A 13,667-nucleotide genomic window follows, 5' to 3' on the forward strand; every position below is an offset into this window, starting at 1 on the left:
GTTGGGTTTGTTATGCTGTGCCCACAGCGAAACTTGGGTCTGTGTGTGTTGGTCTGTGTGTGAGTGCTGGACCTTGTCTGTGGTGGCGTTGTGTTGGTGTGTTGTGTGTTCTCTTGTTACCTGATACTCTGTGCTTGGTGGTTGCTTTATTTATAAAGCAGGGCGAAAGCCTTTTTCGGTAAGCTCTACTTCGATGCCAATAAATTTATAACTGGAAAAGTAGGAACATTAAATCATATACTCTAAAACATATTGCAGAAACCGAAGCGTGAAGCACACTTCCTTGAAATTTGAACACAAGTGAACATTCATTTCTGTTGAGCCTACTATTTATCTACAGGGGAGCATGGATAAGAAAAGACAGAAATTTAGAAAATGTATGCAAATTCACATATATTTTTCTAAAATCCCATGGAAATGTGTTGGTCCACTGGTCTATCAGGACGGTGTATTCTCATATTCCAGGGAATATGAAATTCATACAAAAATAAAACTTGGGACATAGATGGGGCCTGTCTTTAAGGCAAAGCAAGTAACTAATCAAGAAAGAAGCTTTGGACATTCCATTTTCCTGGAGTAAACATTGCAAAGTTCCCAGCTAGTACTTAGTATCTGACAATGGGACAACAAATTAGCAGACTGCACAAGCACCAACTTACATGTATGAGGCTCTATTAAGTAAACATGATTGAAGGTTATTTACCTGTGCTCGACCAAGTTAGAGACAGTTTTAGTCCCAGTCACCTTAAATAAATTTGTATGGAATTCTCTGTAGATATCTGAGAAGTGTTTATTTGCTGAAATAGGTTAAGCGGTTTAAAAGCTATGAACAGAACAACAAGCGACTCAGTAACTCAATTAAAGTTTCAGCTAAACTTAGAACTGGTTATTTAGGTTTTTGCTTGAGGAAAATATTAATTTATTCATGAAATAGAGATTTAACCTTTTTTGCATGTAAGCTGATATAACTTTTATGTACTGCAGGCAGTTTATTTAAATCCACAAAACAGTCCCTTCAGTAGGTTAATGATGAAAGTTTTTTGCGGGTATTTCAATGATGAAAATTAATGACTAATTATGGTGCAAAATATCAACGTCCCTTCACTCTTTTGAACTGCAGGGCGTAATTTTCCCATCCAAGTTCAAATTTGAAAATGTGGGTTATGTTAAAACACAATAAGGTTTTGTTTGTGTCCAAACGTACTTTTTTATGATTGTACTTCTGAATCCCTGTATGAAAACCTTGCTCCACTTGCTACTTTGTCAGGCCCGAGTGGGTTGAGGCGCTAGCAATCGATCAAATCAAGAGATCAAATGAGGAAATCAGGCCTGAATCTGGATGTATTACTATAAAAGAGGAACTATAGTGTGTATAGTGTATGTGTGTTTATAGCCAGATAGGCAAACTTGGAGAATAAGCATGAATGAATAGCCAGCCACAACCCGGCTGTTAAGTAGGTGTGCTGTCCCCGGCAACGGAGTGAAACGGAACAGTTACTACGCGGTAACGCTACAGTTGGGATTGGACGACTCGCGCGTTTTGTCTGAATCTTCAACAGTTAACTGAAGAAAGCTACACTGCTTCAGTAGGCGTGATACACTTACACGTAGGCCTTTCATATTATAAGTCGGCATTGCCATTGCGGTTATTTAAGATCTTCGCGTATAGCTTTTGGATCAAAGTCAAGCATTTTATATCGCCTTCATGTATACCAGTAAAAAATACAACTAAATCATGGGATTCATGCATAAAGAAAGTCCGGAACTGTCAGAAAAGTTCAGACTTAAATGATCGACAAGTACAGAGTTTGCACTAAAAAGACAACTACTACATTGGCAATGTAAACTATTATCATTTGTACTGTAAAAAAGGTTAGAGAGAAAAGTTAATAAAGATGGGTCACATAAACCTGTTCAGATCACTCCCTCTCCAACATTGGTAATGCTCACTAGATCTTTATAAACCTGGGTACTTGTTTGAGGTAAAATAACAAAAGGGAATTCAGAAAGGAGTTCAAAACATATAACATTGGAGGGTTAGGCTCAATTTAGTCTCATGTTCTTCCTGTACATGTGTGAATTAAGGAGTAGCAAGCACACGAACAACAAAATTCAGAGATGCCAGAAAATCAAGGCGTAAATTACACAGAACTATGGAGCTAAAATGCAACTATTTTAGATCAAGGCACTGTTAAGAAACATAACATAGTTCAGTAAGTCATGAGCATAAATACTGCAGAATTTAGAGACCACTTAGATACTGTAAAATTCAGTTAGCTTGTAGAGACAAATTGCACTTAGATTTCAAGGAAAAATATGACTACTCCACACTGTAAATCATCAACATTGACACTGTAATAACTGTTTACTCCATACTGTAAATAGACAGAACAATTTTTTTTTGCCACAACTTGAATCTGCTCTGCAACTTATGAACTTGCAGTTGTTCTGCAGATTATCAAGATCAGTGAAACAGTTTTGATTTACAAACGTAGTTACTCCTACTACTTACCTACGGTTGCCCAGATCATAGCTGCTTATCTGAGCCTAATAAAACAAAAAATAAGAGCAGTTTTAACATGGTCCATCACAGGAAACAGAGCCGAAGAAGTACTGGTGCAGGAGCGAGTGCAAGGTTCAGAAAATCCATCACGGGAGCAAGAAGAACAACAACAGTTTTACTAGCTTGCATGAACAAGTGGAGCAAATTGCTCAGAGGTACATCCGTGGCGATCGTACATGGACGAACTAATACATCAGCCAGTGAGTATCCTCTTATACACTTTGAAAAGAGGTTCAACATCGGATTTAATAGACACTTGCAGGCGAGAAGAAGTTGCTGTGCCCTCCAGCGTGAAGATTGGCCGCGGCATTGCACCTCTTCTCCTTCTCGAGCGCCTCTTCGGCCTTCCACGCTTCTTCAAATGGATCGAAGGAGCACGGCCGCGGTTTGGACAAGTGGTCCTGTCCCTGTAGCGATGGAGCGTCAAGATCCGACGCAGCATTGTACCTCTTCTCATTGTCAGCATCATGGAAGGCAGGGTTGTGCATGGCCCGATCCTCTGATCTCCACATTGGGTAAGGGTCATCGGACTGCAGCATGCCCTCCAGCACGCCTTGGTCCAAGGCATCCAGGTACAGAGGTTCCTGTTGGCCCATCTCCATGCCAGTGTTGGCTACAGTGATCGGCTCAAGTTCAATTGGGTCGTCTTCCATCATTCTCATTAGTTCTTCAAGATCAAAACCATCTGCCTCGATATCAAAACCATCTGCCTCCCCATCCGGCAAATTGGAAATAGGCTCCAATGGCTCAAAGACACCCTCTTCAGATGAGCTCCTTGCAATGCTTGAGCCAGCCTCGGGAACAATCTGTTGTTGGCTGTAATGCTTGACAGACTCCAGCACATGTGACCGGGAGGAAATCTCAGGAGCTTGAGCAACGTCAGAGTGGTTGGATACTGTAGTGGACTCGGATGATGCTCTGGCTACCTCATCATACATCAAGAACGACGGTGTGGCAGGTGCCGGGACCGGGACGGCACCGCGCATCCTCTTCTCCGGGCGCGGCGGATGAGGATCGGCGGCGGCGGCGGGCGCTGGCCTCTTCTGCGCGTGCGTGCACGGGGTCACAGCCTCTGGTTGCTGTTGCTGAAGCTTGTACGCGGCCGATTCCTGGCGGGCCGCGTCAGGAGCATGCTGAGCCAAGTGCATTCTGCAGAACACCTTGACCCCGTCCCTGACGGTGGCCTCCGGCAGCAGGCATCGGTATTCCTCCATGACCCAACCAGTGGACTTTCCCTTCTTCTTGAAAGACAGGTTCTTGACCTCGCCCACCTTGACTCCCGCGTGGCAAATCTCGGTGGTCTTCTGGATGGTCCAGGTGCCGGTGCCGGCGCCGCGCACGCTCTGGAGCTTGCTCCCGTTCTTGCTCTTGCACGTGGTGAAGAAGAACCGGTCGCCGCTGCTCACGGCCTGCGGCACGGGCGCGTACCGGGCGGCCAGATCCTTGGGCTCGCAGCCGGAGATTTCGACGCGGTGGATGAGCTTGTCGGCGGCATGCAGCGTCTCGCCGGAGAGGAGGCGTGGCAGGTAGTAGGTGACGGCGTCCACTTCCGTAGGGCTCAGCCGGTAGTGGTGGAAGACGTCGTCGACGTCGAGCCCCTCCATCCCGGCCGGCGGCTGCCCGATCTGCCGCTAGGGTTCAAGCTACGAAAGGGCGGGCGGGCGACTGGGATTTGGGAGAGGTTTGTCTACGGGATCGGGAAGGTGTTGTGGTACGCGCGGTTGGTCTGTGCTGGTATTTAAAGACGCTGCACTACGCGATGGAGGACGCGTCCAATTTCCTTATCTGAATCCGACTATGTGTCCAGTTCAGTTTCCCGTCAGTTATCTGAAACTTGGCGTTCCCGTTTGCTTTCATTTTCTGAAAATTTGCGTCAATCCGATCATGATGCGGTGCTGAAAATGTAGAGGATAGATTCCGTGCTGATTGTGATTCTTGATTTTGGGTAGTACTACAAGTCCTATTCTTTTCCGGGTCCATTTATTTGAATCATACCCTCGGACCTTAGTCGGATCCATTTCTTTTCATCCATGCGTGATGCGTCCTCCCACGAGGAGGATGACCGGACGCAATGAAACTCTTAGCCTGGAATTGTCGGGGACTTGAGAATGCCCCGGCAATTCGTGCTTTGCTGGATGTCCAGCGAAGATGCAACCCCGAGGTGCTGTTTTTGTCGGAGACGCGCCTTGATTCGGCTGAATGTCTGCGTGGAAGGCTCAGGATGGACCAAAAATTAGTATGTCCGGGTGATGGGAGGAAAGGAGGTTTAATTTATTGCTTTTTTGGAATAATAATGTAAAGGTTCATAGGCTTGCTTTAGATCCTATATGTTCATTGATGTTAAAATTGAAGGAAATAATAATGAGTTTTGGCGCTTGACTGGGATGTATGGGGAATTCAGATGGGAAAATAAACATCTGACATGGAATCGTATGCGTCAACTGTACCAAAATAATACCTTGTCGTGGCTACTGATTGGTGACTTGAATGAGATACAATATCTTCATGAAAAGGAGGGAGGTAATCCAAGACCAATCCAGTACATGCAGGCATTCCAACAAGCAATAGATGATTGTGAATTGCATGATATCGGCCATACAGGAGACACTTTCACATGGTATCGTGGAAGGATAAAAGAGAGACTGGACAGAGGTTTGGCGAACGAGGCATGGTCTGCTATGCTTCCAGATGCATCATTAGAGAACATGGACTACAACCATTCAGATCACCGCCCGCTGTGTGTGGATACTGAATACTATGCTCAAGGAAATACGGCTGGACAGACTGTACATTCGAGACGATTTGAAGCAAAGATGGCTGCGAGAGGAGAGCTTCCATGAAACAGTCATGCAGGCTTGGGAGAAAGTAGGTTCTGATCCCAGTTGTGGAAGCATCTATGAAAAAATTAAATAAAATGCATGACCAATTTCATGATTGGGACCAACGAGTCCTTAAAAAACCGAAGAAAAGGTTACGTAAGGCACAGAGGGAGTTTGAGAAAATCATGGCTGGACCGTTGAATGACGATAATGAAACTAAGAGAAAAGAGCTGGCGGAATTGATTGAGTTTCTGCTGGAAATTGAGGAAATAGAAATGAGGCAAAAATCTCGAGCAACCTGGCTAAAAAGTGGTGACCGTAATACTGCGTTTTTTCAGGCTTTTGCGTCTACTAGGAGAAAAAAGAATTATGTGAAGAAGTTGAAGGATGATGGTGGTAACTGGATGGAAGGCATGCCGGAGCTTAATTCCCATATACAGAATTACTTCTCTCATTTATTCACATCTGAGGTGCAGCAGACAAATCCAAATGTTTTGAAGAAAGTACAACACAAAGTCACCGATCAGATGAATAACTTTTTGATGGCTCCTTTCTCGGCTGAGGATGTTAAAAAAACGGTGTTTAGTATTGGTGATTTAAAGGCACCAGGGCCAGATGGACTACATGCAGTTTTTTTCAAAAAATATTGGCACATATTAGGGGATGAGGTCACCCAGGAGGTATTGGCAGCCATTAATACAAGACAAATTCCGAGTGAATGGAATGACACAACGATAGTCATGATTCCCAAGATTGACAACCCTGAATTGGTAACCCAATTTCGTCCTATAAGTCTTTGTAATGTTCTTTACAAGATTATCTCGAAAATGCTAGCTTTGCGTTTAAATTTTTTTTTTTTGCCTGGGATAATTTCCCCTATGCAAAGTGCTTTCGTGCCTGGTAGGATGATCACTGATAATATCCTTATAGCATATGAATGTGTTCATAAAATAAAGAACACTAGATCTGGCAGGACAGGATTATGTGCAGTTAAATTGGACATGCACAAAGCATATGACAGAGTGGAGTGGTCCTTTTTGCATGATATGATGGTGAAATTGGGATTCCATGAACAATGGATCCAACTGATGATGGCATGCGTCAGCACTGTTAATTATAAAGTGAGGTTCAATTCCCAGGAGACGGATGTGTTTACTCCGAGTAGGGGGATTAGGCAGGGGGATCCCCTATCCCCTTATCTTTTTCTCTTGTGTGCAGAGGGTCTTTCTAGTCTATTGCAGTTTGAAGAAGCTGGTGGCATTGAGGGGATTAGAGTGTGCAGAAGTGCACCATCAGTATCACCCCTTTTATTCGCTGATGATTCTCTAATTCTCATGAAGGCAAACATTTTAAATGCAGCTTCCTTACAGCATGTACTAGAAGCCTACTATGAAAGCTCAAGACAAATGGTGAGTTTGGCTAAATCCAGTGTGTTTTTCAGTCCTAACACTCCAGTTGTTTCTAGAACAGAAGTTTGTCAGGAGTTACATATTGACACTGAAGCCCTATCAGATAAATACTTGGGACTCTCGGCTATGGTTGGGGCTGACAGTAGTGATTGCTTCAGACACTTCTATGACAGAATTAAGGAGAAATTGAAAGGGTGGATGGAAAAGCAATTATCGATTGGAGGTAAAGAGATTCTACTCAAGTCAGTAGCTGAGGCCATACCAGTTTTTGCTATGTCTGTTTTTAGCTTGCCCAAAAGCCTTTGTAAGGATATTACAGATTTGATTGCACAATTTTGGTGGGGAGATGATGAAGAACACAAAAGAATGCATTGGTATACTTGGTGGAAACTTTGTTACCCTAAATGCGAGGGGGGCATGGGGTTTCGAGACCTCTATTCGTTCAACCTTGCGATGCTCTCGAAGCAATGTTGGCGGTTGATTACTAACCCGGAGTCCTTGTGTGCATGAGTTCTGAAAGCTAAATATTTCTCCAATGGAAGTTTACTTGAAGCTACCTTGAAGAGTGGTGCGTCATTTACATGGCAAAGCATAATGAAGGGCCTAGAAACTTTTAAGTTGGGGTACATATGGAGGATAGGGGACTGGCGCAAATGTTAACATTTGAAGGGACCCCTGGATCCCATCGAGTGAGGACCGGAAAGTGATCACAAGGCGTGGACAAACTGTGTTATCCTCGGTCAATGATCTTATTGATCCAACTTCAGGAGAGTGGGATGAGGATTTGATCAAAAGCATATTAAACACAATAGATGTTCGAAGGATACTACAAATTCCGCTGAATTATGGATCGTTTGACGACTTCATTGCATGGAATCCGGATCATAGAGGTTACTTTACAGTAAAATCTGCATATCAGATACAATGGACTAAAACTTTTCATGCCCGTGCAAATGTATTGGCTCGGCCCGGGGGGTCAAATACACCAAAAATATGGAGTACAATGTGGAAGATCAAAGTTCCACGGAAGGTTCAGATTTTTTGTTGGCGCATTCTTCATGGAATTATCCCGCTAAAGTCAATCTTGACTAATAGGCACATTGGTTCAGATGGGGCATGTCCAATCTGCCATCAAGATGCAGAGGACATTCGACACCTCTTGTTTGATTGTGATCACGCAAAAGAGCTCTGGAGTGACCTGGGCATTGCAGATTTGATGGAAGAGGCAAAGGAAATAGATAAATCTGGGTCTGTGATCATGGAGCACCTCCTTTTGATGCAAAATAAGCCACTGCCAATTAAACCAAATCTGAACATCAAGCAAGTATTTGTGGTGGGCTGTTGGTTCTTACGGTGGATTAGACATCAACACACACATGATGGTAACCCTTCACCCCCCATGTAATGGCATATGTCAGTCTTGGCAATTACAAACAATTTTCAGGAAGTTAATTATAAACCGAGTGGAGACATCGAAAGGAGGTGGGTTAAACCTGGCTCTAGGTCTATGAAATTGAATGTTGATGTAGCTTTCTTTGCTGACGAGGGATCAGGAGCAACATCAGCGATTATCCGAGATGAAAAAGGTAATTTCCTTGCCGCTCAGTGCAAAGTTATTGATCATGCGGCAGATGCTATTACCACTGAAGCTTTGGCAATGCGTGATGGTCTAATACTCGCAAACTCTCTCGGATGTGGATGTTGCTTCTTCTATCGGGAAGGTTGTCTGTATGCATTGTTATCGCTCGTGTAACAAAGCGACTCATGTGCTAGCTAATTTCAATTATTGTAATAAGATTTCTTCTAGTTGGACAGTCTTTTTTTAGGGAAGTCAGAATGGAGTCAAGTGGCCTGGAACTGGTACTTGGTAGTCACCCAGCCATGCTAGGAATGTATCACCAAGACCAGTCAAGCCCATACCATACTACTCACCAGAGCAGCTGAGACTTTAGTGCTATACATACATAAAGAAGGCCAGAAATCTGTGATCACCATTCATCAGTGTACAATACCAAAACCCCAGCTTTCCCATTGCACAATCTAAGCAAGGCATGAGACTACCAATTTCTACTTCCTCTTTTCCTCCCGTTGCATTACATTCCTTGAGCCCTCGAGGAACGAAGAAGACAAGGGACTTAAGAACTAGCGGTAAATCTAACCGACCATGTACTACTGACAAAGAAGCAAAAGAGCAATAGAAACGAAGAAGGACAATGTAAATGGAAGGGTGGATCGTCAGTCAGTCAGTAGTTGTTGCTGTTGTAGCCGATGTAGTTGTTGCGGTAGCGCATCCCGTACTGCTCGTAGAAGGTGTCGCCGTAGTTCACCGCCTTGATCTCCACCATGCGCCGCTTGCTGTCCACCTCCTGCACCGCGCCGAACACCACCTCGTTCGTCGTCTCGCAGCTCTGCTCGTAGAACGTCTGCGGCCCGGAGGAGTACTGCCTGTGCTGCTGCAGCTGGTACATCTGCTGCTCCGGCTGCCGCCTCTGCTGGTGCTGGTGCTGCTGCAGGTGGTACGCCTGCTGCTCCGGCGGCTGCCTGTGCTGCTGCTGCTGCCGGTACACCTGCTGCTCCAGCTGCTGTCTGTGCTGCTGCTGTTGCTGGTGGTGGGGATACACTTGCTGCTGATGATGAGGGCCGCGTGCATCCCAGCCGCCGAGATAGGGCTGCCCGTGCCGGACGTGGTGAGCCTTCTCAGGCTCCGTCGTCACAAAGCCGTAGTTCTTCTGAGGGGTTGGCCCTCTCGAGTCCAGCGGCGGAGGCGTCTCCTCGTGCGGGATGGCGTAGCTTTCTTGCACTGGCCAATGGCTACCTCTTGGCTGCTGGTGGTGCTGATGGTGCTGTCTTGCCGGGCGCTTCTTTCGGGAGAACATGTCTGCCACGGATGATTTTGCTCCTCCCATGAGCTTGCCCACTGAGGTGAAGAATCCCTCTTCAGCTTCATGTTTCCCAGCTTCGTCTTCATTCGGGATCAGCGGCGGGCGAAACGAAGGCTTGAATGGCTGCTGGTATGGTTGGTATGGCTGATACGGAGGGATGCTTGCATTGCTTGGTCTTGGAGGCATCTGAGGTTCCTGCATGGTTGAAATTTCAGTTGCCAAGAAGGTCACTGTAAATTTGCTGCATAAAATAAGTAGTTTTGAAGAATATGCATGGACTCCGTCTTTTACTTTAGTAATGATCTAGCTAGGCTCGCTCTTGAGGGTTAATAAAGTGAATTCATAGCACCACTGATGAATGAGTGAACAGGCTGTGGCAAAAGGACGATGGACGCCACATCTACGTGACCCAAGGCTGACTGTAACGTATTCATGAGACCTGTAGAAACATGGTCCAGTATAGGCCCTGCCCTAGTTACCATTACCAACCCTTGCTGCCAGCAAGTGTGCATGATGTTTTCCTCAGAATAACAAAAACAGTTCGGCAAAATTACCTCTGTTGCTGAGACCATTCCTAAAACACGGCGCTGGAGCAACGCAAGCATGTAACCAAAGAAACCAGCAGCAAAAAGCAAGGCAACACCTGTAAGCATTTAAACTGAAGTAATTAGTGATTGTGGTTTTAGTGGAACTTCCTTGTGAGCAGCGAATTCATGATAGTATGGCTTCAGACAAGAACAGTACTCTGTGGTGAAATAGTACCTAGAGGGAAACCAGCTTCATCCTGATATTCACAGTCATCAGGCTGGAGTGGGATCTCCCGAATTGCTTGGTTTCCTCTGTCAATGACCAAGAGGGAGCAGCTACTGCTGATATAGCGGATTTCAAAATCGGTTGAAAATTTTGCATCGTCGCTGGGTCCATCCATGTGCCCACCTCTCATTGATTTCCCCCCAGCAATGGTTGTGACCCCTACACATTATTGCTCACCCTGTCATGAGTCTCTTCATTACCACTTACAAATTCATAAGGAGTTCAGGACATTTATTCTAGATGTTCCCTGAAGCCCCACAAAAAAAATTTATCTGCAGCCAAACTGAATAAAGCCCAAAGATCTGTACATAAAAACAATTTGAAAAGTAGAAACTGTGAAGTTAAAATGGCTGGGCAAACTCGAAGCAATCATATCAATGACATAGGATATTTAATGTAAAAATATATAGATGCTTTGCGCATAAAACTCCTTTGTTTAATTCAACACACTCAAAACACATACAATCTGAATGATCAATTATGTATCACGGACTACTGATTTCTCCCACAGCTTTTCAATATCATGAAATTTTAAGAATGGGATAATCTATAATCTAAATTATAACTATGTAATTCAACTACCCATAATTAGATTTTAGATACATTACATGTTATAACATTTAAGCCTGTGTGTTTGATCTCCGCATCCACTCTTACAGCTTAACTTATCCCAAATGCAACTTTTGGACACAAGTGCTAAGAAAAAGTACCACAGAAGCTCAATCAAAAACAAAGAGCAAACATGGGATGCTAGGGACCATACATTACAAATATAATGTGAACAGACCCTACAATAAGACATTTTAGCTTACCTGTATCACTGATCTTTCTTATTGCCATGTTCATAGCGTCTGCAACATAAATGTTGCCCCTGTCATCAACTGTAAATCCCTTAGGGTGGTTCAGCTTGGCCTCTCGGAGCCTCCCATCAACATGACCAGATAATCCTTCAAGCGAACCAGCGACAAGCTTCGGCCTGCTATCTGCATGGTTTGAACCATTTTCAAGAGATGCAAGGGAAATAGTATATGAGCTGAACAGTAGCTACTATAGAGAAAAGACGCGACTTCATCACTTTAGAACAGAATATACCAAAGTTGGAATCACAGATCTTCACATCAGACATGGAAGATTTTGATAATAATTGTGGCCGACAATTCATACTATATTTCGCTACAAAACTTTCAGGCAAATACTTGTCGTGTGTCTTCAACTTCTAAACAAGGGAAGTGAAAGTGACCAGGCTCGTAACACATCACTATCTCATCAGGAACTCATAATTGCAAACTAGTACGTATAAACTAACAAACATATCTCAATCAAGAAACATGCCTGACCAAAGCCCTCAAAATTTAGCATGCAACCATCACACATCACCCCTGACCAACCACCCAAACTTAGTTAACAGACATATTTAGTAGAAACCCATGATGACTGAGCACTACCAAGATGACAGCAAAACCTGAAAAAGGACATCAAGAAGCAGTTGGGAGTATGGGGGCATGCTCACATCGGGACAGCGGCAGCTGGACCCTGTAGAGGTTGCTGTTCATGGAGTCGAGCAGGAGCAGGTCGCCGGCGGGGGTGAGCTCGACGGAGTGCGGCTCGATCCCCAGATTGCTGCCGTCGAACACCGTCTCCACCGCGTACCCGCCCTCGTACTTCACCATCGACCTCCCGGACGCCGCCGCCGCCGCCGCCGTCGCTGCCGACAGAAAGATTCCGTTTATAAGAAACCGAAACGCGGAAACCCCGGGAAAGAAACGCACCGATTACCCGTCCTGGCGGTCGATTTGAGTGACCAGAGCTTCTTGGCCACCGCCGTCGCCGTGCTGGTCAGGAGCCCGCCCAGAACCTCTGCCGCCGGCGGGCACCAATCAGTCAGCCGCAAGAAAACCAAAGCAAAAAACTTGAAAAACCAAGAACCGAGCTCGCTCACTTGCGGGGTACGAGGACGCGGCCGACGCGGAGACGGGGGCGCCGAGCAGGAGGGCGGCGACGAGGAGCGCCGCCACGCCCCTCGCGCCCGCCGCCGACGCCGCACTGGCGTCCATCGCGTGCTCCTCTCGTGGAGCAAAGAGCCAAGAAGCGGGCAGAGCTGGCAGGGGAGATGGGGGAGGTGGGGGGCTAGGGGGGATGTGAGGAGGGGGAGGGGGAGGAGGCGGCCATTTGAGGACAGGTAAAGAAGGTTGAGAAAACACCAAAGGATCCAGACCTCTTTTGGGGGGACCTGCACTTCTCGCTCTCCGCCAAAAAAAGGCAAGAAAAGAAGAGGGGCAGAGATCAGAGGCCGAGGGAGAGAGAGTGGAAGTGGAAGAGACAACAGTGTGGTGGTGGTGGAGGTGGTGGTGGAGCTCGCTGCTGTGCTATGGCTGCCGCCTCTGGTATTGCTGGTACACTGTTTTTTCTTTTTGAGACAATGCTGGTACACTGCTGCTCGCTCGTCTTGTTGCCTTTCTTTTGGGTTTCCTATGTTTCGGGCCCTGGAGCATTTCCATCCAAGCTCAAACAGGCCCAACCCTGGACTAGCCTGGGCATGTGTTGGGTCGGGCTGTGAACCCAAAGCCTGAGCCCAACCCGGCCCAATCCAAATAAAGAGATAGTGCACATTTTTGTATTTATAAAAGGAAATTATTTTAAATCATTTTTGGTATATGAATATATTTATTTTTGTAGAAACAATATATTTGAGTTGGTTCCGATGCCGGCTTCGGGTTCAATTCGTAAGGTTGGGCTCCCATGCCTAGGTTTACCTGGACACGATCCTCAAACATTTTTTATGATTTATTTTTTTTATAAAAATCAACTCCATCTCAAACTAGAATATGATAAATGTTTATTATTCATGTTAAAATTATATTAACCGGAAACTTGATACATGTGTGGATACATAGACAAAACACCGTGTCCCTAGTAAGCCTCTATTAGACTAGCTCGTTAATTAAAGATGGTTAAGTTTCCTAGCCATGGACATGTGTTGTCATTTGATGAAGCGGATCACATCATTAGAAGAATGATGTGACGGACAAGACTCATCCGTTAGCTTAGCATATTGATCGTTCAGTTTTATTGCTATTGCTTTCTTCATGTCAAATACATATTCTTTCGACTATGAGATTATGCAACTCCCGGATACCGGAGGAATACCTTGTGTGCTATCAAACGTCACAACGTAACTGGG

General features: G+C 45.3%; 2 protein-coding genes across 2 annotated transcripts; both read right to left on the reverse strand.

The window, feature by feature from the left end:
• Positions 1 to 2,692: 2,692 nt before the first annotated feature.
• On the reverse strand, positions 2,693 to 4,167 carry LOC119327600. The gene has a single exon (XM_037600694.1). The coding sequence runs from the start codon at positions 4,165 to 4,167 to the stop codon at positions 2,809 to 2,811; it is 1,359 nt and encodes a 452-aa protein (XP_037456591.1). The 3' UTR covers positions 2,693 to 2,808.
• A 4,565-nt stretch (positions 4,168 to 8,732) lies between these two features.
• Positions 8,733 to 12,629, reverse strand: LOC119330322. The gene is made up of 7 exons (XM_037603426.1): positions 12,426 to 12,629; positions 12,263 to 12,343; positions 11,997 to 12,191; positions 11,299 to 11,469; positions 10,436 to 10,645; positions 10,228 to 10,316; positions 8,733 to 9,868 (listed from the first exon to the last, which is right to left on the reverse strand). Exons 1-7 carry the CDS (start codon positions 12,538 to 12,540, stop codon positions 9,035 to 9,037), a joined length of 1,695 nt encoding a protein of 564 aa, XP_037459323.1. The 5' UTR covers positions 12,541 to 12,629; the 3' UTR covers positions 8,733 to 9,034.
• Between the last annotated feature and the right edge of the window lie 1,038 nt (positions 12,630 to 13,667).

This window comes from Triticum dicoccoides, chromosome 7A, assembly GCF_002162155.2.
Source record: "Triticum dicoccoides isolate Atlit2015 ecotype Zavitan chromosome 7A, WEW_v2.0, whole genome shotgun sequence".
Taxonomy (NCBI): domain Eukaryota; kingdom Viridiplantae; phylum Streptophyta; class Magnoliopsida; order Poales; family Poaceae; genus Triticum; species Triticum dicoccoides.

Bases quoted from the DNA above. Each gene is read 5' to 3' on its own strand.
- LOC119327600 (XM_037600694.1), bottom strand. From the start codon at position 4,167: ATGGAGGGGCTCGACGTCGACGACGTCTTCCACCACTACCGGCTGAGC.
- LOC119330322 (XM_037603426.1), bottom strand. From the start codon at position 12,540: ATGGACGCCAGTGCGGCGTCGGCGGCGGGCGCGAGGGGCGTGGCGGCG. The intron at 11,470-11,996 runs GTGAGCATGCCC...CAAACCATGCAG, and splicing joins CCAGCTGCCGCTGTCCCGAT to ATAGCAGGCCGAAGCTTGTC. The intron at 10,317-10,435 runs GTACTATTTCAC...AAATGCTTACAG, and splicing joins TGAAGCTGGTTTCCCTCTAG to GTGTTGCCTTGCTTTTTGCT.